This window comes from Ceratotherium simum, chromosome 16 (genome assembly GCF_057802395.1).
Source record: "Ceratotherium simum simum isolate JZ-2026a chromosome 16, ASM5780239v1, whole genome shotgun sequence".
NCBI lineage: Eukaryota > Metazoa > Chordata > Mammalia > Perissodactyla > Rhinocerotidae > Ceratotherium > Ceratotherium simum.
In genome coordinates this window covers 12,151,973-12,174,482 of record NC_141915.1, presented here as the reverse complement: position 1 = coordinate 12,174,482, position 22,510 = coordinate 12,151,973, and the positions used below count along the sequence as shown (strand labels likewise).

At 40.4% G+C, this 22,510-nt stretch overlaps 2 protein-coding genes across 3 annotated transcripts in view; one reads left to right on the top strand and one right to left on the bottom strand.

Annotated features, from left to right (window-relative positions):
• The window catches only part of NUP88 (nucleoporin 88), a 31,822-nt gene extending 13,815 nt beyond the window's left edge, over nucleotides 1–18,007 (top strand). For both annotated transcript variants that reach the window (XM_004433225.3, XM_087440588.1), the window contains 12 exons: nucleotides 872–1,058; nucleotides 1,548–1,695; nucleotides 5,617–5,715; nucleotides 11,401–11,491; nucleotides 13,824–13,925; nucleotides 15,651–15,809; nucleotides 16,118–16,243; nucleotides 16,351–16,416; nucleotides 16,563–16,643; nucleotides 16,925–17,051; nucleotides 17,207–17,325; nucleotides 17,762–18,007. In XM_004433225.3, the coding sequence (XP_004433282.1) occupies nucleotides 872–1,058; nucleotides 1,548–1,695; nucleotides 5,617–5,715; nucleotides 11,401–11,491; nucleotides 13,824–13,925; nucleotides 15,651–15,809; nucleotides 16,118–16,243; nucleotides 16,351–16,416; nucleotides 16,563–16,643; nucleotides 16,925–17,051; nucleotides 17,207–17,325; nucleotides 17,762–17,825 (1,369 nt within the window). In that variant the 3' untranslated portion in view covers nucleotides 17,826–18,007. The remainder of the gene's footprint in view (nucleotides 1–871; nucleotides 1,059–1,547; nucleotides 1,696–5,616; nucleotides 5,716–11,400; nucleotides 11,492–13,823; nucleotides 13,926–15,650; nucleotides 15,810–16,117; nucleotides 16,244–16,350; nucleotides 16,417–16,562; nucleotides 16,644–16,924; nucleotides 17,052–17,206; nucleotides 17,326–17,761) is intronic.
• The window catches only part of RABEP1 (rabaptin, RAB GTPase binding effector protein 1), a 112,751-nt gene continuing 105,891 nt past the window's right edge, over nucleotides 15,651–22,510 (bottom strand). Inside the window, exons 17-18 of the mRNA XM_004433223.3 lie at nucleotides 21,700–21,816; nucleotides 15,651–20,885 (exon numbers count right to left, since the gene is read on the bottom strand). Coding sequence (XP_004433280.2) covers nucleotides 20,784–20,885; nucleotides 21,700–21,816 — 219 coding nt within the window. The 3' untranslated portion in view covers nucleotides 15,651–20,783. The remainder of the gene's footprint in view (nucleotides 20,886–21,699; nucleotides 21,817–22,510) is intronic.

Here is a 22,510-nt window from a genome sequence, read left to right as displayed (position 1 = left end):
ACTAAACCATCAGTTCCTTGGGAGTGTCATCTAGCACTCAATAAATATATCTGTCTAATCCAATTAAATATGTGGGTCTGAAGCCCTGAAGATAAGCTGTATTTCAGAAGAAAAGATTTGGGACTCATCAGTTTATAGATAGTAGTTAAAACCAGGCATAGTTTAATATGTTTTCATATAAGTTAGTATTTTGGAAAAGAAGAGGGCTTACAACAAAATCTTGAAGAGCACCAATATTTAAGAGACAGAAATTAGAAAGGGACATTAGAAAGGTGTGTTCAGAGAGATAGGAAGAGAGAACTAGGAGAAAGAATTGTTAGAGATGTTAAGGGTGTTAAGAAGCAATCATTGTTAACCAGCGATAAATGTAGCAGGAGGTCAAGTTAAGTGCCTTTTGAATTTGGCAACTAGAATCTCATTGGTGGTCTGTGCCAGAGAGTAGGTTCTGTGGAGTGGTGAAGGCATAAACCATGGTCAATTTAGGGCAGGGTTTTTGAACTTCTGTACTATTGATGTTTTGAGCTGAGTAATTCCATATTGTAGGGGGCTGTTCTGTGGGGAATGTTTAGCAGCGTTTCTGGCCTCTAGACACCAGTCCTCCTCCCCTCCCCCCGGGCTCCCAGTGGTAACAACCAAAAATGTCTTCAGACATTGCCAGTTTCCCCTTGGGGGTAAAATTGTCTCCAGTTGAGAAGCACCAGGGATGTAGAAATTGAGTGGGGAAGTGAAAAAGTGGAGACATTGGGAATATACTATCTTTTTAATTAGGGTGTGATATCTGGAGAAGGGCAAAGACAAAAAAGGGTTTGAAGTGATGGACATGGGTATCATCTGTCAACAGTTCCCAAATATGTTTTCACTCTTTCTTTAGCCCTGGGAATATCGGAAAGCTGTTAGGTCCATTGCCCATGCATCCTGCAGCTGAAGATAACTATGGTTACGATGCTTGTGCTATACTCTGCTTACCCTGCGTCCCCAACATCTTAGTGATTGCTACTGAATCAGGAATGCTATATCACTGTGTTGTGCTGGAAGGGGAGGAAGAAGATGACCAAACAGTAAGTTAGGCTAGAGTGGGTATATTTGTACTTCCAACACCTACTATAGTTCCTGGACCAGTAGGAATGCTTATTAATATATGAGGAATTCTCGTTTTTGTCTGGCACTTCTGTATATTTTGGATGTTAAGCACTTAAAATTAATTGAAGCCCAATTACAAATCTAAATGGAAAGAAGTTAGTGGGTGTCCAGCTTACTTGGTCCACCCTACATATTTCGTTCTGAACTCTGAATTGCAGTCTTCAGTGACAGTTATAAAGAACCTTTGAATCACTGAAGGGGCTCTTCTCTAAACTTGTTTATTTATATCTTCCTAAAAGAAGAGAGAGCTCTTTTCTCTTTTAAGAATGACAAGGCATTGTTAGAATAAGGGGTGGAATTAAGAAGAATTTGAAAGTACTATTTGATCCAGCTTTTTGCTTCTGTTTTTAATTGTGTACATTTTCAAATGAACATGAAAGAGTAAAATTACTATGCTTTTTTTACAGTCAGAAAAGTCCTGGGATTCCAGGGCCGACCTCATTCCTTCTCTGTATGTGTTTGAGTGTGTTGAGTTGGAGCTTGCCCTGAGACTGGCATCTGGAGAGGATGATCCCTTTGATTCTGACTTTTCTTGTCCAATCAAACTTCACAGAGGTAAAGTATTCACTAAATTCAGTTCTTGGGGCCAGCCCGGTGGCGCAAGCCATTATATGCACACGCTCTGCTTCGGCGGCCCGGGGTTCATGGGTTCGAATCCCAGGCGCACACCGATGCACCGCTTGTCATGCCATGGTGTGGCGGCGTCCCATATAAAGCAGAGGAAGATGGACACAGATGTTAGTCCAGGGCCAATCTTCCTCAGCAAAAAAAGAGGAGGATCGGCATTGGATGTTAGCTCAGGGCTAATCTCTCTCACAAAAAAATAAAATAAAATAAATAAAATAAATTCAGTTCTTTTATTCCATTATATATACACTAAGACCATCACAGACTATTCCCATGTCATTTATCTGTCCTCTGTTTCCAGCCTTTAACAAGTTGACTGTGTTCTTTTGGCCTTTTAGTCACTACATTGCACTTTTTTTTTTTTTTTTGGTGAGGAAGATCAGCCCTGAGCTAACATCTGTTGCCAATCCTCCTCCTTTTTTTTTTTTGCTTTTTCTCCCCAAAGCCCCAGTAGATAGTTGTATGTCATAGTTGCACATCCTTCTAGTTGCTGTATGTGGGAGGCCGCCTCAGCGTGGCCGGAGAAGCAGTGCATTGGTGCGCACCCGGGATCCGAACCTGGGCCGCCAGTAGCGGAGCGTGCGCACTTAACCGATAAGCCACGGGGCCGGCCCCTACATTGCACTTTAAGTCCAAGAAAGAGTGAGCAAATTTCCCAAGTTTTAAGGTAGTGGTCTTCAGGCTGGATCCACCCAGATTTATAAAGTGAATTTTTCATGATCCAATCAAAAGCAGATTTCATGATTCAAATACTTAAGTGTATGCAAACTTTAGTCACCTTTAAAAATCAAATTACAATGTACTGATATTAAGATATCTCTTTAGGGCTGGCCCGGTGGCTTAGCGGTTAAGTGCGCGCGCTCCGCTACTGGCGGCCCAGGTTCGGATCCCAGGCATGCACCGACGCACCGTTTCTCTGGCCATGCTGAGGCAATGTCCCACATACAGCAACTAGAAGGATGTGCAACTATGACATACAACTATCTACTGGGGCTTTGGGAAAAAAAGGAGGAGGATTGGCAATAAATGTTAGCTCAGAGCCAGTCTTCCTCAGCAAAAAGAGGATTAGCACAAATGTTAACTCAGGGCTGATCTTCCTCACACACACACAAAAAAGATATCTCTTTAAAATATCTTTTCATTTTAGAACACATTAGCTTGTTATTCCCACTCTCCAGTTTGAATTGTTATCCTTTGTATCTTTTTTTCTTTTGTTTTAACCTACCTGGGTTGGTACCAGATCCTTCTGGCAACTGTTCATCTAGGGAGCTCTTAGATAAACTGCTGAGAATCAGAGAATGTGTTGTTCAGACACAGAGTGGCTGAGTGGAAGGAGTTTGTGACTAGGAGTCTGGAGTGTCCTAGGTTTTAGTTACAGCTTTAACATTAATAGGCTCTGTAGCATTGGGCATTTACTCAACCTCTCAGGTCTTTTTCCAAGGTCCCTTCTAACACGGAAATCCTGTACTCCTATTTGCCCCTCACCCCTTCTCAGAGTCGCCTCTGGGATCTTTTCTTCCCTGTGAAGAATGAGGAACAAAAGCTTACGCAGTCTGAAATAACTGGGTATACCTTTCATAGTTTTTCTCTGTCCAGTCCTATTACAGTGCTATTAGCCAGTTTGCGTAGGTTTGATGATAATGGCTTCCACTCTGTACTAAAGTATACCCAAAACATTTAAGGGGATAGTGGTCCTTATATAATAAACCAGCAAAGAGAACTCATTGGGCATGTCTAATTGAACAGTGTTTGGAGAGGTACAGTCTAAATATTAAGTCTCAGAACTTTGCTTTATAGATGAGGGAATTGAGACCTAGTGAGGTAAACTAATTGGTTTCCTTATAAAGATACATATATTTTTTGGGAAATCTTAAATGTAGACGTTTTTATCTTGGTTCTTATAATGAGAGTTAACATTTTCATATGTGAAACTAATAAATTGTTGACTCATTCATATTTGTACTTAAGGCACATTACAATCACTGAAACATACCCAGATTTTTGATGATATAAGTGAAATGGCTACCATATAACATGTGAGGGGAGTCTACCAAATTTCCTACTTCTGTTACGAATGTTACTTCTTTTTCATAACAGACTTCTGTTACATCCCAGCATTAAGATTTTTCTGTTGACTTCAGCACCAGAAACATCTTGAAAAGCCATGTTAAACTATGTTAAACTATGGTAGACCAAGGAGATGATTTCAGACTTAAATTAAGTCTCAAGTGTGGCCAAATAAGAGAAGCTTTTCAGTATTTTCTGAATTGAAGAGATGAAATTGAAGACCAGGAGTTTTTATAGCATAATGCTGTTTTCAGAGGTGTTATGCAGAACCCCAACATATAAAAAGATAAAAATAATGTAACATCCACTTTATAGCATTTTCTTACTATAAAGTTAATAGTAAGAAAGTGAGGCTGTTAGATCAAAGAAACATTTAATTTAGGATGACAATTGCCATCTTAAATCAGCTTTAGTATATACATTATTTCTGTATCTTGTTTTATTTTATTTTATTTTATCTTTTATTTTTGTGAGGAAGATCAGCCCTGAGCTAACATCCATGCTAATCCTCTTATTTTTGCTGAGAAAGACCGGCTCTGAGCTAACATCTATTGCCAATCCTCCTTTTTTTTCCCCCAAAGCCCCAGTAGATAGTTGTATGTCATAGTTGCACATCCTTCTAGTTGCTGTATGTGGGACACGGCCTCAGCCTGGCCGGAGAAGCGGTGCGTCAGTGCACGCCCGGGATCCGAACCTGGGCCGCCAACAGCAGAGCCCGCGCACTTAACCACTAAGCCACAGGCCGGCCCTGTATCTTGTTTTAATTGTTTAATGATTTAAAAATCCTGAGTCACAGAGATAAATATTTATAAATAATAATAGATATTCAAGATCTCACCTTTTAATGTCAGGATAGTCTTACTGATAGTAGGGCTCAAAGGAAATATAGAAATTTTCATTAAAATTAGGTAACAACTGCTCATATTTCTTAGTATAACTATAAATCACTGTCAAATAAAAACTGTATCCAAAACTTAAACTATCTGTAAGTCAACATTAAGACAAGTAAAACTTCACATTTCACACCTGACTTACTGTACTCTGACAGAGCTATTCACTAAGCTGTTGTACTGAAGTCTTTTAGTACCTGTGCTGTAGGAGTGCACTTGCCTCAACAATTCCATGGAAGTAGATGTGTGCAAGCATAGGTTTTCTACAGAGCTATAAGCTTTCTTAATCACCATTTTATTTTGAAGAACTGTAAATAAATGCACAGAGGTGGACAGAAAGGCATAAATGAGTTACTTGACAGCAAGTGTTTATGTTTTGGTGAACTCTGTTGTGTTAATATCTAGAAAATAACATATTTGGATTGTGTTTATTAATTATACTTTTAAAATTATTTAAAATAGGGGCCGGCCCAGTGGCGCAAACGGTTAAGTGCGTGCACTCCGCTGTGGCGGCCCGGGGTTTGCAGGTTCGGATCCTGGGTGCACACCGACGCACTGCTTCTTAAGCCATGCTGTGGCGGCATCCCATATAAAGTAGAGGAAGATGGCCATGGATGTTAGTTCAGGGCCAATCTTCCTCAAGAAAAAAAAAGGGGAGGATTGGCATCAGATGTTAGCTCAGGGCTAGTCCTCCTCACACACACACACAAAAATTATTTAAAATATATTTGAAAATTGAATTTAGATTTTAAAATTTTAAAACCCCTGACATAGTGCCACAGTATGAAGGTCCTATAGACTTTCCATCAACAAATATATTTGTGGGCTACTGGGGTGGATTCTTTCAGTTTTCTAATGGCTACGTTTATATCATTAATGATTCCATTTGCAGATCCCAAGTGTCCCTCAAGATATCACTGTACTCATGAAGCTGGTGTACATAGTGTTGGGCTAACTTGGATTCATAAACTTCACAAATTTCTTGGATCAGGTGAGTTTTCTGTGCTCTTCAGTGCTTCACAGGTTTTATCAAAAAGTAGTTTGAAATAGAAAAATAATAGAGAAAATCAATGAAACCAAAAGTTGGTTCTTCGAAAAGATCAACAAAATTGACAAACCTTTAGCTAGACTGACCAAGGAATAAAAGAGAGAAGACTCAAATTACTACAGTTAGAATGAAAGAAGGGATATTACTGCCGACCTCACAGAAATATAAAAGATTACAAGAGAATACCATGAACACCTGTATGCCAATTAGATAATCTAGATGAAATGGACAAATTCTTAGAAAGACACAAACTACTGAAACTGACTCAAGAAGAAATAGAAAATTTGAATAGACCTATAACAAGTAAAGAGACTGAATTAGTAATCAAAAAAACTACCCAAGGGCTGGCCAGGTGGCGCAAGTGGTTAAGTGCGCACGCTCTGCTGTGGCGGCCCGGGGTTCGCCGGTTCAGATGCTGGGCACGCACTGACACACCACTTGGCAAGCCATGCTGTGGCGGCGTCCCATATAAAGTGAAGGAAGATGGCCATGGATGTTAGCCCAGGGCCAGTCTTCCTCAGCCAAAAAAAGAGGAGGATTGGCAGATGTTAGCACCGGGCTGGTCTCCTCACAAAAAAAAACTACCCAAAAAGAAAAGCTCAGAACAAGGTGGCTTCATATTTAAAGAATTAATACCAATTCTTCACAAGCTCTTCCAAGAAATAGAAGAAGAAACACTTCCCAACTCACTCTGTGAGGTCACTATTACCCTGATACCACAACCAGACAGAGATGTCCAAGAAAACTACAGACAGATATCTCTTATGAATAGAGATGCAAAATATCCTCAACGGAATACTAGCAAACCAAACCCAGCAACATATAAAAACACCATGACCAAGTGGGATTTATCCCAGGGATACAAGGTTAATTTAAATATCCAGAAATTAATTAATGTATTACACCATGTCAGTAGAATAAAGGACAAAAACCATGTGATCATCTCAGTAGACACAGAAAAAGCATTTAAGAAAATCCAACAGCCTTTCATGTTAAAAAAAACTCAACCACGGGCCGGCCTGGTGGTGTATTGGTTAAGGGCATGGACTCTGCTTTGGCAGCCCGGGGTTCACGGGTTCGGATCCTGGGTGCAGACCTACGCACCACTTATCAAGCTATGCTGAGGCGCCGTCCTGTGTAGAAGAATTAGAAAGATGTACAACTAGGATACACAACTATGCACTGGGACTTTGGGGGGAAAAAAACAAAAAACCTCAACAAACTAGTAAGAGACAAGAAATTCCTCAAACTGATGAAAGGCATCTATGAAAAACCCACAGCTAACACCATACTTAATGGTGAATGACCAAGTGCTTTCTGTATTAGCTTTCTATTGCTGTTGTAATAAATCACCACCAACTTAGTGGCTTAAAACAACACAAATTTATTATCTTACAGTTCTATAGGTTGGAAATCCTAGAATGAACTCACTGGGCAGAGCAGTGTTCTTTCTGGAGGCTCTAGGGAAGAATCCATTTCCTAGCTTTTCGCAGCTTCTACTGCCTGCCTTTGCTTATAGCGCCCTTCCTCCATCTCCAGAGCCAGCAGTGGTTGGACGAGTTGAGTCCTTCTCACCTTGTATGACTCTGACCTCTTTTCTTTTTTTGGGGGGAGGAAGACTAGCCCTGAGCTAACATGCATTGCTAATCCTCCTTTTTTTGCTGAGGAAGTTGGCCCTGGGCTAACATCCGTGCCCATCTTCCTCTACTTTATATAGGACGCTGCCACAGCATGGCTTCGCAAGCGATGCATCAGTCCATGCCCGGGATCCGAACCTGCAAACCCGCAGGCCACCGTAGCGGAGTGCGTGCACTTAACCGCTTTGCTAGCAGTCCAGCCCCTGACCTTTGTTTTGCTTCATTCTTGTACTTTTAAGGGCATACCCAGATAATCCAAGGTAACCTCCCTGTCTCAGAGACAGATGATGGGCAAATTTAATCCCATCTCCAACCTTTATTTCCCTTTGCCATGTAACCTAAGATAGTCACAGGTTCTGGGAATTAGAACACAGATATCTTTGGGGAGTCCATTATTCTGCCTACTACATTCTACCTCATGGTCCCCAAAGATTCACATCTGACCCACATGCAAAATACATTGACCCTAGCATCATTATAGCAACACAGAGTTCAAAAATCTCATCTAAATCTCATGAGCTCAGAAGTCCCCAATCTCGTGGTCTAAATCATCTAAATCAAATATGGGTAAGACTCTGATTATAATCTACTTTGGGGCAAAATTCCTCTCTCTCTGTGGATCTATGAAACTAGAAAACAAGTTATCTGCTCCCAGAACACAATGAGGGGACAGGCATAGGTATCAGTTATAGACTTTCCAGTTCAAAGGGCAGAAAAGGAAAAGGAGAAAAGGAACTACAGGTCCCAAGCAATTTCAAAATCCAAATTCTATTAGGTTTCAAAGCCTGGGGATAATCTGGGCTTGCAGCTCTGCCCTCTGAGTAATCTATTTTATAGGAAAGGTAGTGTTTTTGTAGTTGAGTAGTTTTATTAGCCTGTTTCCTGCCTGTAGAATTTTGGAAGTGGAACAGCCTTCTCTCATCCTCTTTCTGACCATTTCAGGCCAAGCCAGTGGTGTTTCTGTGGGCATAAAAGTCTGGAGAACTTTTTGGGTCTCCTGTGTATATCATGAGGACTCACTCTAGTAGATAAGAGGTTCATCCACAAATCTTTCCTAGATAATCCCATCTCTGTTTTTGGCTTCTGCTGAGATGGCTGAAGGATCTAAGTCACACTCTTAATATCTTCAGAGAGCCTTTTGTGTGACTGAATATTCTGACCTTTTGATCTTTCTGAGGTATTAGCAAAAGACTGAGCAGCCACACCAGTGGCTTTTTCTCTAAAACATGCTTTCCTCATAGTGAATCTCTTAATTTTAGCATCTTTTGCCATCCAGATAGGCTGAGAATTTCCCAAATCATCAAGATTTTTTTTCTTTTTGTTTAACCGTTCTTCCCTCAATTATATTTTTCCTTATATTTTACTATAATTAGCAAGAAGAAATCAGGCCATGTCTTTAATGTTTTGCTTGGAAGTCTCCTCAGCTAAATGTCCAATTTAATTGTTTACAAATTCCGCCTTCCACACTTTCCCCTTAAGATCAGGAACAAAGGGATGTCTGCTCTTGCCACTTCTAATCAGCATTGTAATGAACGTTCTAGACAGGGAAATTAGCCAATAAAATGAAATAAAGGGCATCCAGATTGGAAAGGAAGAAGTGAAACTATCTCTATACTCTGATGATGTGATCTTTTATATAGTAAATCATAGGGGAACCACTAAAAAACTATTTAATAAATGAGTTCAGAGAGGTGGTAGGATAGAAGATCAATATAGAAATATCAGTTCTGTTTCTATGCACTAGCAATGAACTATCCAAGAGGAAATTAAGAAAACAATTCCATTTACAATAGCATCAAAACAAATAAAATACTTAGAAATGAATTTAACAAAAGAAGTGCAAAACATACTCTTAAAACTACAAAACATTCTTGAAAGAAATAAAAAGAAGAGGCCTAAATAAATGAAAAAAGATCCCATGTACATGGATCAGAAAACTTAATATTGTTAAATGGCAATCCTCCCCAAATTGATGTACAGATCCAATGCAATCCCTATCAAAATTCTAACTGGCTTCTTTGCAGAAATTGACAAGCTGATCCTAAAATTCATATGGAGTTGCAAGTGACCTAGAATAGCCAAAACAATCTTGAGAAACAAGAACAAGGTTGGAGGACCCACACTTCTCAATTTCAAAACTTATTACAGAGGTATGGTAACCAAGACAGTGTGATATTGGCATAAGGATATACATATAGGTCAATGGAATAGAATTGAGAGTCCAGAAATATACCTTTACATTTACAGTCAATTGGTTTCAACAAGGGTGCAAAACAATTCATTGGGGGAAAGAATAGTCTTTTCAACAAATGGTGCTGGGACAGGTGTACATCCACATGCAAAAAAATGAAATTGGATCCCTACTTCATATCATACACAAAAATGAACTCAAAATAGATCAAGGACCTAGATATAAGAAGTAAAACTATAGAACTCTTAGAAGAAAACACTGTCACAAAAGTGAAAAGACAAGCCGCAGAATGGGAGTAAATATTTACAAATCATCTATCTGATAATGGACTTGTATCTAGAATATATAAAGAACTCTTAGAACTCAATAATAAAAGGATAAATAGCTCAAAAATAGACAAAGGATTTGAATAAACATTGTTCCATTGATGATATATACAAATAGCTGATAAGCACATGAAAACAATTTTCAGTATCATTAGTCATGGAAATGAGATACCACAAAACCGTGAGATACCACTTCATTCCCACTAAAATGGCTAAAATCAAGAAAGACAGACAATAACAAGTGTTGACAAGGATGTGGAAAAATGGGGACACCCCCCCCATATAGTACTTATGGAAATGTAAAATAGTGTAGCCACTTTGGGAAAATGGTCTGGCCTGGCAGTTCCTCAAATGATTAACATAGAGTTACCAATCAGCTGTGCCACTGCTGAGTATATACCAAAGAAAAATGAAAACATGTTGACACAAAAAGTTGTAAATGAATGTTCATAGCAGCATTAATCATAATAGCTAAATAGCCCCATGTCCATCAACTGATGCTTAGATAAATAAAATGTGGTATATCCATACAAGGGACTATTATTCAACAACAGAAAGGAATGAAGTACTGATATGTGATACAAGATGGATGAATCTTGAAAACGTTATGCTAAGTGAAAAAAGCCAGTTGCAAACAACTACACGTTGTATGATTCCATTTATATAAAAGGTCCAGAACAGGCAGGTCCACAGAGACAGAAAGGAGATTAGTGGTTGTTGCCTAGATCTGGGGCAATTGGCAGAAACTAGCGAGTGATTGCTAACTGGTATGGGGGTTTGTTTTTGGGTAATGAAAATGTTCTAAATTTTTTGTGGTGATAGTTGTACAATTCTTTGAATATACTAAAAACCCACTGAATTGTACGCTTTAAGTGGGTGAGTTGTGTGATATTGTGAATTACATTTCAAAAAACCGTTCTAAAAATAAAATTGGTGTGGGTGAGGAAGAGACTGTTGGAGGGAATGATTTCTGGGATTGTTGTCCTCAGTGAAACATTTCTGCATTTAGAAATTTGACCAAGGAAAATCTACTTTCCTTCTTGGGGCAGAAATCTAGACCCCTGTGGAAAGGAGATTTCTATGTTAGAAAGGCTTGCTCCTGGGGCTGACCCTGTGGTGCAGCAGTTAAGTGCGTGCACTCCGCTGTTGGCAGCCCACATTTGGATCCCTGGTGCGCACCGAGGCACCGCTTGTCAGGCCATGCTGTGGTGGCGTCCCATATAAAGTAGAGGAAGATGGGCACAGATGTTAGCCCAGGGCCAGTCTTCCTCAGCAAAAAGAGGAGGATTGGCATGGATGTTAGCTCAGGGCTGATCTTCCTCACCAAAAAAAAAAAAAAAAAAGGCAGGCCTGCTCCATAAGAAGCAGTGGTCTGAGACAAGAACTTAATTGCATTTAACTAATATTGTCAGCATTTTAATTCAGAGACTTTTGTGTAAGTGTCAATTAACTTATGTGATGTGTTCCTTTGTAGATGAAGAAGATAAGGATAGTTTACAGGAACTTGCTACCGAACAGAAATGCTTTGTAGAACACATCCTTTGTACAAAGCCATTGCCATGCAGGTAAGGACCTTCTCTCCCTTGTGTACACAGATAACAGTTGTTCGTTTCAGTACTTCTCATACACGTATATCCATATACTCACATGAAGATGAGATACTTCACCCCTAAGAGTGTCAGTTCATCAGATGTTCATCAGAAGTTCTCCCTTGCTTCAAGGCTACTCCACATATTGTGTCCTCTGTCTGGAAGGTATTTCCCTAGTTTCAACCCCTGTTTGCTGCCTTCACTTGGCTAACTCTTGTTCTTTCTGATCTTAACTTAACGTCAATTCTTCAGAGAGGCTTTCCTTGATTCCCTAGTCTAACTTAGAGTTCTCCTATTATTTTCTTTGCAGCACATATTACAATTGATGTTTGTGTTTAATGTCTGTCACTACTACAAGAATATAGTTTCATGAGGCCAGAGACCATGTGTGTTTGTTTCATACTGTATACTGTCACCTCCTGTCTGTATACTCAGTGTCTGACGGAGTGCCTAGTAGATATTCAGTAGATATGTGATGAGTAGAATAAAGGGAGTATCTAGCATGACTCCCAGGTTTCTACCTGGGATAACTGAGACGATGTGGTGCCCTTCAGAAAAATGGGCACATAGGAGAAAGAGTGGATTTGGGGAGACAGAAGATGTGTTAAAGGGGGCACTTGGAGTTTTCTGTTCCTATAGGACATCCAAGTGGAAGAGCCCAGTGTGCAGTTGGACAGGTAGGTGTGGAGTTTGGAGTGGTTGGGCTAGGACGGGGTGCATGTGGGAGTTGTCAGGGTTGGAGCCCTGAGTCTTGTGAGGGTCAGCCAGGAAAGGGCCTAGAATGGGTAGAGGAGACCTGAGAAGAGTCTTGAGCAACATTTTCTTACAAGCAGCGAGTAGAGGAAGAGGAGCCCAGTCCAGGAAGGAAATGTGAGTAAAGGGCTGTCAGAGAGACTGAAGGAGAACCTGGAGGAAAGGAGGTCAGGGATACCAAGGAGGAGGATGTTTGAGAGCAGGCAGTGGGCAGCAGCATCAAATAAGCACAGGGAAGTGGTAGAGAGTCTAGATTTGGCAATACAGGGGAGTTCATTGAGGACCATAGGGAAAACACTTTTGGGGATGGAGGAGGATAGCAAACTGTACCAGGTTGAAAAGTGAATGGGAAAATAGATAATAAAATCCCATTTATATATATTTCAAAAACAGGTAAAATTAAACAATCTTGCTTAGGAATGAGTATATAGATGGGAAAACTATGACACAGAGCAAGGACATGAGTATCATAGAAGTCAGAATAGTGATCACTCCCCTGGAGAGTGGAAGGTCACGAGAAGGGGGCTTCACATGGGAGGTCTTAGGTAACTGCAGCGTTGTAATTCTTGGCCTGGATGGTGGTTACAGGGTGCATACAGGCACTCTTCCATATGTAGGTTTCACACTAACAATATAAAATAAAAACCTTTAATCTCCCAAATTCCCCCTCACCACCACCCTCCCTGCCCCCCCCCCCAAAAAAAAAAGGGTGAATGAGAGATTAGGAGAAGGCTGCTGTTTCAAGACTGCTGGTTCTAAACAAAGGAGAGAAAGAATAGGATGAGGGGAGCTTGAAATGCAGAGTGCTTCAGGGAGAAGAGCTGTGCGCTTGTTTATGAGCTGGGGGTAAACAGACAGTAGGGAGATTTTGAAACTAGAGTCGATGGAGCAGTGTCACTCTTCTGAGGACAGTCAGAGGAGGGCAGAGGAGACGGCATCAACAGTCCAGGGATGGAGATGTGCTGTGGGGCAGGTAGAGTGCACACTGGCAAGAAAGACAGTTCCTGTCTGAGGTCCCCAGTTTTCAGTTTCCTCGATGAAGCAAGAACTGATTGAGAGGGAGATGCATGCTCTGCACAGTCAGCTCCGTCCTGTGACATAGACGTTGGGCTGCATGGAATTCTTCATATGCAATAGACTCTTAAGTTGTGTTCAGTCAGTAGTTTCTGAGCACTTAGTCTGAGTTGGCACTGGGCTGGTATACAGAGATAGCTGGGGCTGACGTGCGAGTTGGGAGAAAGACAGGTAAAGAATTAACTTCATTGTGTCATGGTAACTGCTGAGATTACAGTGAGCACCATGAGGCTATGGGTTCCTGAGTGACTTAAAAGCCAAATGGCCTCCAGACTGTGAAGTGACAGCTTGTGTCAAACTGATCAGAGCTGTAAGTAGTATAGGTTCACAAGTCCCCACCTTTGAGGTTACTGTGCTGAGAGCATGTCCCGGGCAACTAGCTAGTCCAGGCCTGAGAAGGCCACGAACCTCAGCTGTGTCTTTTCGTTTGGCTCCATTGCATTTGCTGCTTTGTAATTTAACTGTGGCTGTGTTTTTCCAGGCAGCCAGCTCCGATTCGAGGATTCTGGATCGTCCCTGACATCCTGGGGCCCACAATGATCTGCATCACCAGTACCTACGAATGCCTCCTAAGGCCTTTATTGTATGTCCCATTTTGTATTCTCCACACAGCTCTTGTTAATTCTGCAAAATCTAAGCTGGGAAAATGCCCTTGGTAACCGGCTTGAAAATACATGGTTTATGCTTTGGCTTCTGACTTGAGGGTTGGAAGGGTAGATATTTCTGTTGTTCCTGCCGTCTCTGGAAGGATTTATTTTAGGCATGATTTCTGGCATCTCCTTCAGCTAGCTGAGAGTCGAGAGCTTTACTTCAAAGTAGAAAAGAATAGTAAAATAACGAACTCCATTATTAATGTGAATTAGATTTAATGATTATCAAGCTCTAACTATGTGCCAGGCTCAGAAGTAAGCCCTTTACCTGCATTGCCTCCTGTAATCAGAGCAACTCCATGAGGACAGCACTGTTCTCCCCATTTTGTAGAAGAGGAAACAGGGCTAGAGAGGCTAAGTAAATGCTGAAGTCACAGGTGACACATCGAGCTGGGCTGCAGACACAGGGCCCTCTTGACTCCAGAGTCCATACTCACCCTCTTCATTTCTATCTCTGCCAGCCTCAGAGGGACAGCACAGACTATATAATAAACTCTGGAAGAAAGGTGGTATATAGCTGAACTCATAATCCTCGTTCCCCTTCAGGAACTCATATTAAGCTATAAGCACCATTTTTCTTTTTCAACACTCCTGGAAGGTCATTCTGAGTTTTATAGATGCAGGAATAGGAGTCCCTAATGAGCCACCTGAGTGTTGAACAGCACACTCCCCCAGTTTCTGGGTGTCAGTTGCCAGCATGTGCTTCAAGACACTGACATAGGTCTAAATATTGCCATTAACTTACTCTCCTTAGAAGAATTTCCATTCTCTTTCAAGATTGACAAGTTATACCATTTGGAAAGGAAAGTAATACATTATCAATTTTTGTGTTATTTATACTAAAAGAGACTAAAAACTCTAGCAAGACTAAACAGAAGTAATAAAATCACTGAAGAAAAGTTGCCTTTTTGCCTGTTGCCTCAGCATATTTTTTAAAAACCCATCCTACTTTTAGTAAATAAGACCTAGTCATGCTAGGTTACTTCACAATAAAAACATGAATCCCAAAGGAAAAAAAACTCTTAAATTTTAGTTATCTAGATACCTTCAAATCATATCTTTCTGCCAACTCCCTGAAATGCAAGTTGTCTATAATGTAATTAACAAACTCACAGATTTGAATTCTTGCATTCAAAATAAGTCTCCATGCTGTTAAAGTTTGCAATCTTTTGAGCTTTCTAAAATTGCCATTGTGAATATTTGTAATATTTGAGTGGATCCAATTTTTAGAAATCAAGTCATATAGAGCAGATATGGTATATACAGTGGTTATCTGGCTGAATATTAGTTTTGATCAAATTATACCTAGGAAATTAGTGATTTATTTATGTTTGTCACTCTGACTTATAATTGGCTCTCAAGTCCTTTCTAAAATAGAGTCCAGAATGAATTTGTATTGTTGTGGTGCCTCAATCTATTCAAAAAGAATTTGAAGTGGCAGAGTCCAAAATGCTTTGACAAACGGCAGCATTGGTAGAATAAGAGGATAGCTTCCCAAGGTGACCTCTGCAAGGCAGAAAACGTCTTCTTATACTTTTATACAAGTAACACTTTATAGTTTCTTATATTCTCAAAGTTCTGCATAAATGTCGCGTATGCTTTCCTATAATACTTACAGTAAATAACTCCGTGGTGTACTGTATTTATTTATTTTGCAGAAGCACAGTCCATCCAGCATCTCCTCCTCTGCTTTGTACCCGAGAAGATGTTGAAGTGGCAGAGTCTCCCCTCCGTATTCTGGCTGAAACCCCGGATTCCTTTGAAAAGCATATTAGAAGCATTTTGCAGCGCAGTGTTGCAAATCCAGCATTTGTGAAGTATGGGATTTGGGGGGTATAGGTTTTAAGAACTGGTTCCCTTCTCTGTTTTCATAATTAGCATTCATCTTTTCTGTCTTCAGCTATTTCATTTCATATATGTTTTACTATGTTGGAGTTGGAGGAAACTTAGGGCATATTTAACCAGTTAGTGAATAGAGGGAGAGAAGAGGTAGATATAGATAGAAGCACTTGAGAATGATAAACAGGAAGTGTACGAAGAAGGGAAAAAAGCAGCTATGACTTGAGTCTATTTTCAGTTGTTTTACTCAGCTAAGGCAAGTAATGGTAGAAACGTTTTTTTAAAGATCATCTGAGAAAGATACGGCCCCTCCTCCTGAAGAATGTCTTCAGCTCATCAGCAGAGCCACCCAGGTGTTCAGAGAACAGTACATCCTTAAACAGGACCTGGCAAAGGAGGAGATTCAGCGGAGGTAGGATGATCTTTTTCACATACCATCAGTCCCTGGTGGGTAGCTGATACTGTATAATGGCCTAGATTAAATTTCTGATTAAATTTCATTTCTTTTTGCTCCTGAAGGGTCAGATTATTATGTGACCAAAAAAAGAAACAGCTAGAAGATCTCAACTATTGTCGAGAGGAGAGGTAAGTACCAAAACTAGGGAGGAAGACAACAATAGTTCAGTAAGACTGAACTCTTACGATGTATCTCACCCTAAGATGCTGAACCTCATTAGTTTAGTTTACCATCAAGGTGGACCCCAAGAGTCTTTTGTTTTTTATGCCATTAGGAAAAGTCTACGGGAAATGGCTGAGCGCTTAGCTGACAAATATGAGGAAGCCAAGGAAAAACAAGAAGATATCATGAACAGGTCCGTGAGTTGTATAACATTCAGCTCCCTACTCAGGTAGTAAGTGTTACTAAGGAAAATGGGCCTGTAGCAAGTAGTACCATGCCTACAGAATTGAATTGATTCCCCTGCCTCTCCTGAGGCGTGTTAGGGAAGACAGCGTAGTGATGCTTTCCCTGACCCATCCTGTGGCGGCCTCCTTCACAGACACCAGATTCACAGATTAGGAGCTTTAGTTACGATTGTGTTTCTCCTCGGTAGCAGAGCTCGTAAGCTGAGGTGTTTGCTTACCTTTTCTAAAGGATGAAAAAAGTACTTCACAGTTTTCACTCTCAGCTCCCAGTTCTCTCTGACAGTGAGAGAGCCATGAAGAGAGAATTACAGCTGATACCTGATCAACTTCGACATTTGGGCAACGCCATCAAACAGGTAGGAATGGATGCAAGCTGGCTAAATTTCATACTAGTTTTCTTAAAGCGTTTGTTCTATAATTTTATGAAATGTAGAAAGAACAGACTAAAATAGATACTATGAAAATGTGTAGCAAACTATAGCCAATATCTATGTTCTGTTTGATACTTAAGGTTACTATGAAAAAAGACTATCAACAGCGAAAGATGGAAAAAGTACTGAGTCCTCAGAAACCCACCATCACTCTCAGTGCCTACCAGCGCAAGTGCATTCAGTCCATCCTGAAGGAGGAGTAAGTATCATCGGCTTATCAGTGTGAGGTAGTTTTTCCTTTGCAGTATGCCAAAATCAAGCTTTCTCTGCCCAGATACGATTACCTGGTATTTGCATATCAAGTAAATATGGCGATAGGAACCCTATGATAGAGAAGGGACTTAAGAGATGAGTATAGTGCAAGGATCAAAAACGATGACTTGCTTGTAATATGATTTTGTTGTGTGCTCAAGGGAGTCCCCAATGAGTACGTTCAAAAATATTTCCAGCAGTTGCACCACGGTTTACCACCACTAACCTTAAATGAATACTAAACGCCATTACTATCCATCTGAAACCTTAAGTGTTCATTTTAGCGAAGCACTTCTAAGCTATTTCAACTAATTTTAATTCTTAAGAATATTAATTACTTATTCATTTTATTCCCAAAAGTGAGTGACTTTATGATTTTACAGGGGTGAACACATAAGAGAAATGGTGAAGCAAATTAACGATATCCGAAACCATGTAAACTTCTGACACGACCAGCAACAGATTCACACCTGAAGTTAACACGAGTGAAGGCTGAAACTCGTATTGTAAAGCAAGCAGCATTATCTAATTTATAAAGAGGCAGTCTAGATGAACTTTGGTGTGGCTGTTCATCATTTTTTACATTTTACTTGTTTTATAATTATTCAATAAATGCTTTTATTTAAAAATTGGCATGTGTTTTATATATAAGCTCAAGTCTATGCCTGTATTCAGCAAGGGCCTAGGATTAAAAAAAAAAAAAAAAAGCCAGAAACTTTCAGCTGCACACCGCCCGATCTCCGTGAATGAACACTACTGAGTTTTCTCCATATTTGAACAAGGATAAGAGCTGCATTTTGAAGCAGCAGTGCCAGAAATATGACTCTGAAGAAGGACAGAACCCTAGGATTCAAACGAAAAGGCCACACAGTATACTAGGCAGCAGCTTTTTTAATTTGAAAATTTTCTTCTCAAGGACACACCTTCAGTACAGTTAACAAACGGTTACACCTGAAATCTGCTCAGAGCCGCGCTCAGGATCCACAATTGCAAGGCCACTGCTGGCTCACTTCCTTGACAGGCAGTATTAACTTTCAGAGCTGAGTTGGGCTGTGCTCTGTGTCCTGATAACGTTTTGTTACTCAGTGGTACGAGGGGCATGTGTAGGACCTCAAAGAAGGGAGAAAGAAACAAACAAACAACTTGGTATGCAGTATATGGTTTTGTCCTCAGTTAGCTTTAGGTAATCTTTTTATACCTGTGAATATGAGTTCTGAAAGGTAATACCGTACCTGCCTAGAAATGGCTGAGTGACTGTCAATTAAAAGCCACATGATAAGGTAGGTTACAGGTAAGAGGTAAATCAGGTTAGACATGCATGAGAACGTGTAGAGACTGAATACAAGCACAGGAACACTCATGAAACCCAAGTGATCTTTTGTCTAGAAGGGCTAAATCCTACCTTCTAAATCAGTTTCCCATTTATACAGAAAACCCAGTTTAAAGAAGAGTTTCCTACCAGGAGAGTGGCACAATAGTTTGTTTCAGACCAGAAATAGATTAAGAAAACCTAGAGTCTCAGTTTGGGTTTTTCTAGTTATTTTTCTCAACAAAGTGGGTTCCAACAGTTTGCATCTGCCATGGTCGAGACTGCTGACAGTTCCCTAGTCATGATTTTATTGGCCCAGGACCATCTTATGGAGAAAAATATCTGCAAAGTGCCTAGTCTCAGCAGAGCAGTTCCCTGGGAGTTGTAGGTTCAGTTCATTCAGGGAAATTATGAATTACCCATCCTGATTTACGATGCCAATTTTAATAATCTAAAACACATTAGCTTGGGTCTCATCGAAGGGACTAGTTTTAACACATATAATTTAAAACTAATTGCATTCTGGAATTGATAAAATTCCCTGTGACTCAATGAAGATATATGTTTCCTTTATCTAAACCAAGTAGTACTTTATACAAAAAGACTTGAAACCAATTAAAACAATGTTTCATGCATGGCAAGCCTAGCTAGCACTATTTCCATAATTAGTATTTACTTTTAAATTCATTTATAACAAAGACAATTTACTTTAAACTGTAAGTTGATGGTGGCTTTAAGTGAGCCAAACAATCTACTTAATCCACTTAATTCCCCCAAGGTTTCTTCAAGTACCCTGCTATTCTGCAATACCAATCACAAAAATTATTTGAAAACAATTTTACTTTGGAACCACCTGTATGATGAACAGTGTAGCCTTCCACTGGCTAATAGTGCTGCAGCAGGTAAACAGTGAACACGAAGCCATTCTCTGTGCTTTCTGCAATACTTTGTAAAGCTACGGCAAACACAACCTGTTCACTGAAGCTTCTCCACGCAGGAAACGAATCTAACCTCAGAGAAATGACAAAGCAGATTCCCAAACTGGTGAACATACTGACTGGGTTTTCCCCAACTTCACTATAAGCATTATCACACTCCAGGTCTAAATTATAAAAGAAAGTTACAAAATAGGTCAAACCTAGTTATCACCATTTTTGTATTTGACACTTGAAACAAAATAGTGCTCAGACCCACTGATTCGAGTTGAAAATAAGCAGCAGATTTATAAATTTATACTAGATGTTGTCAGATTAGCTGGTTTTATTAATATTGGTTTTTTCCACTGATCCAATAACTAAACTAAAACAGTTGTCAAGAGAGTAGATGGTGCCACTTCAGCTTGATCTTGGTACCTGTGGGCCCATGAAACTCATCCAGGGAGCAGAAAAAGTGCTTCCAAACAGTTTCTTGTGCTTTTCCTTTAACCTCAACTTCCACTACATATAGCCCCAGCCAGGTTTTCAAATTCTCATAATTAATTTAGTTCTTGAATTGGTTTTGTTGCCACTGTCTTATGGTTCTCAGGCAAGTTTCAGTAGCATTTAAGGTCCTCCAACACAAGATAAAATGGCAAAATAAAATGCACCGAGCTAGGAAATACAGTCACTAGCCAATGGCCTGCTCTCAAACTTCATATTTTAATATAAAATATTCATACAGCATACTATACCTGTCTGCTAGCTGAATACTGTTACTGATGAACTCTAGACAACAGGAAAAGAAAATTCTCTCTTCCAATATCTATGAACAGAAAATGTAATTCCAAACACTATTGGGATGGTGTTTTAGGGTAGGGAAATGTTGGATAAAGCAGGCAAGGAAACAGCACTTTCTCCATCACCAAATCTGATCCCACACCTGCTGGAATCAAGTCCGGAGTCTCGTTAGTGTTCCCAGTTGAAAGGTCTTTTTGCTGCAAATTACCCTGGCTGTTTGCTGTTCCTGTGCTGCACAGTCTTCTCCCACTAGAAGTGAGCATTTCTCCAGTCTTCCTTTTTTTGTGTGACTTCTTCAGTTAAGAGTTAAATAATAATTAATGTTGCTCTAAAGATGAGTTAAAAACCCAAAGTGCAGGCTAGAGTCCTGCTACGAGGGTGTCATGTCTCAGGGAGCTGGTTAATGTCTGTCAGTTTGGTATCATTCAGAATTGCCCGGATTCTCTCCAAGGAGTCTGCTTGCCGGATCCGCTCTAACTGCACCTGGAGAAACAATACAGTGAAATCAGTGCAGACAGTCCCTGCCTAGATTTTCTTTAGTTTACTTGGGTTTAGCTGACTTGGAACAGATTCACTCACCAGAGAATACTCACTTCAAATGAAGGAGGCAGCAAAAACAGCTAAATTCAAAAAGCAGTTCCCAAAAGCTGCTGTGCAACAGACCCAGTGTAAGGTCTGGGACTGTGGAGATGAATGAGGCCTGACCCCTGACCCCTGAGAACCAACAGTTCATTTGGGGTAACAAAACAAGCTTATAGAGAGTTTTAGCTAAATGTCACTGTAGGCATTCATTAAGTGCCAAGGCAGCATGGGGGGTGGACCTTTAAGTGTAGCCCAGCTTGGGGACCTGGAGAGGGTTCCATGGGAGAAGACAAAACTAAGCTGGGCCTGGAAAGTAAGGAGTAAGGGGGCGATCAGATAAGGATGCTCATCAGAGGGAATACCATGCTGTGGGTAAGGAACCACAAGTAGCGAAAAAACATTAGAACATAAAAAACGTAAGGCAGAGAGATGAACAAAATGTAGGGATAGGCCTTACATGGTGTGCTAAAGACTTTATACTTGACTCTTAAGGACCGGCAAGGTATAGAGGAAAAGGGGAAAAAAGGACAAGTCTGAAGTACAAACCTGGTTTCCGGCTTGAATGACCAGGCAGGTATTTGGGGCCGGGGTATAGTCTCTAATCCTCTAGCTATTGTCAGTGGTCGAGTCCGAGACTGGCAAGTTCTCCTGGGTACTAAGATCCCCTAAAGTGCCTTGGTACTCTGTCTAGGGGTTCGTTCCCCAAATGCCTCACCTGAAGGGTCTGAGAAAGCTTTACAAAATCTCTCTGGACTTGTTCACTGACATCTAGTTCTGTCTGCAACCTCTGAGCTTTGTTCTTCTCTTCAAACATTAGTTGTTCAACGGTAACCTAAAAAATACAAGTTTTGAATGAGGATTAATGCCAAAGCACCAAAGGTCAGAATCACTGAGGAAATCTAGGAACTTGTAGTTTCCTAACTAGAGAGGACAGGTGGGTATCCATCATATTTCCAGATCCTGTTAGCCTCTCTTTATCTATAGGGCAAGGATGAAAGTTGCCTAAGCTATGTATATGTCCTAAAATGAACTGAGTATGAACGTTGAGTCCTAAATGAATTGAGTATGAAAGCCAGAATAAAAACTGAATTAAAGTGCTGCACACACTCCACCCCATGCCCCAAAGTCCTCACCCTCATCCCCACCCCCAGCAGCCTGGTGACAGTGATTAATCATGAGAAAGCAGCTGCTAAGAGCAGCAGCTATCACAGCAACAGGGATAGAAACTTTGGGGACTTCCTCTGACAACCATAACCGTCAAGCATCTGCCAGGAAAATTCTCAATGACTGTGCCCCAGGCAGCCCAGCAATCTCCAATCTTCCTTACAGAGACACTTCAGCAGGACCATGTGGGAACCTTTCCAAAAACAAGACTATCAAACAACATGTACACAGTGTTTTTACACTTTAAGGTCTGACCACACAGCTCACTGAGCCTGTTTCTAGGAAACTTTCCCCACAAATAGCCTCATGCAGTTTTATTCTAACTGGACCAATCAAAATGTAGGCAGCAAATATGGTTCAAT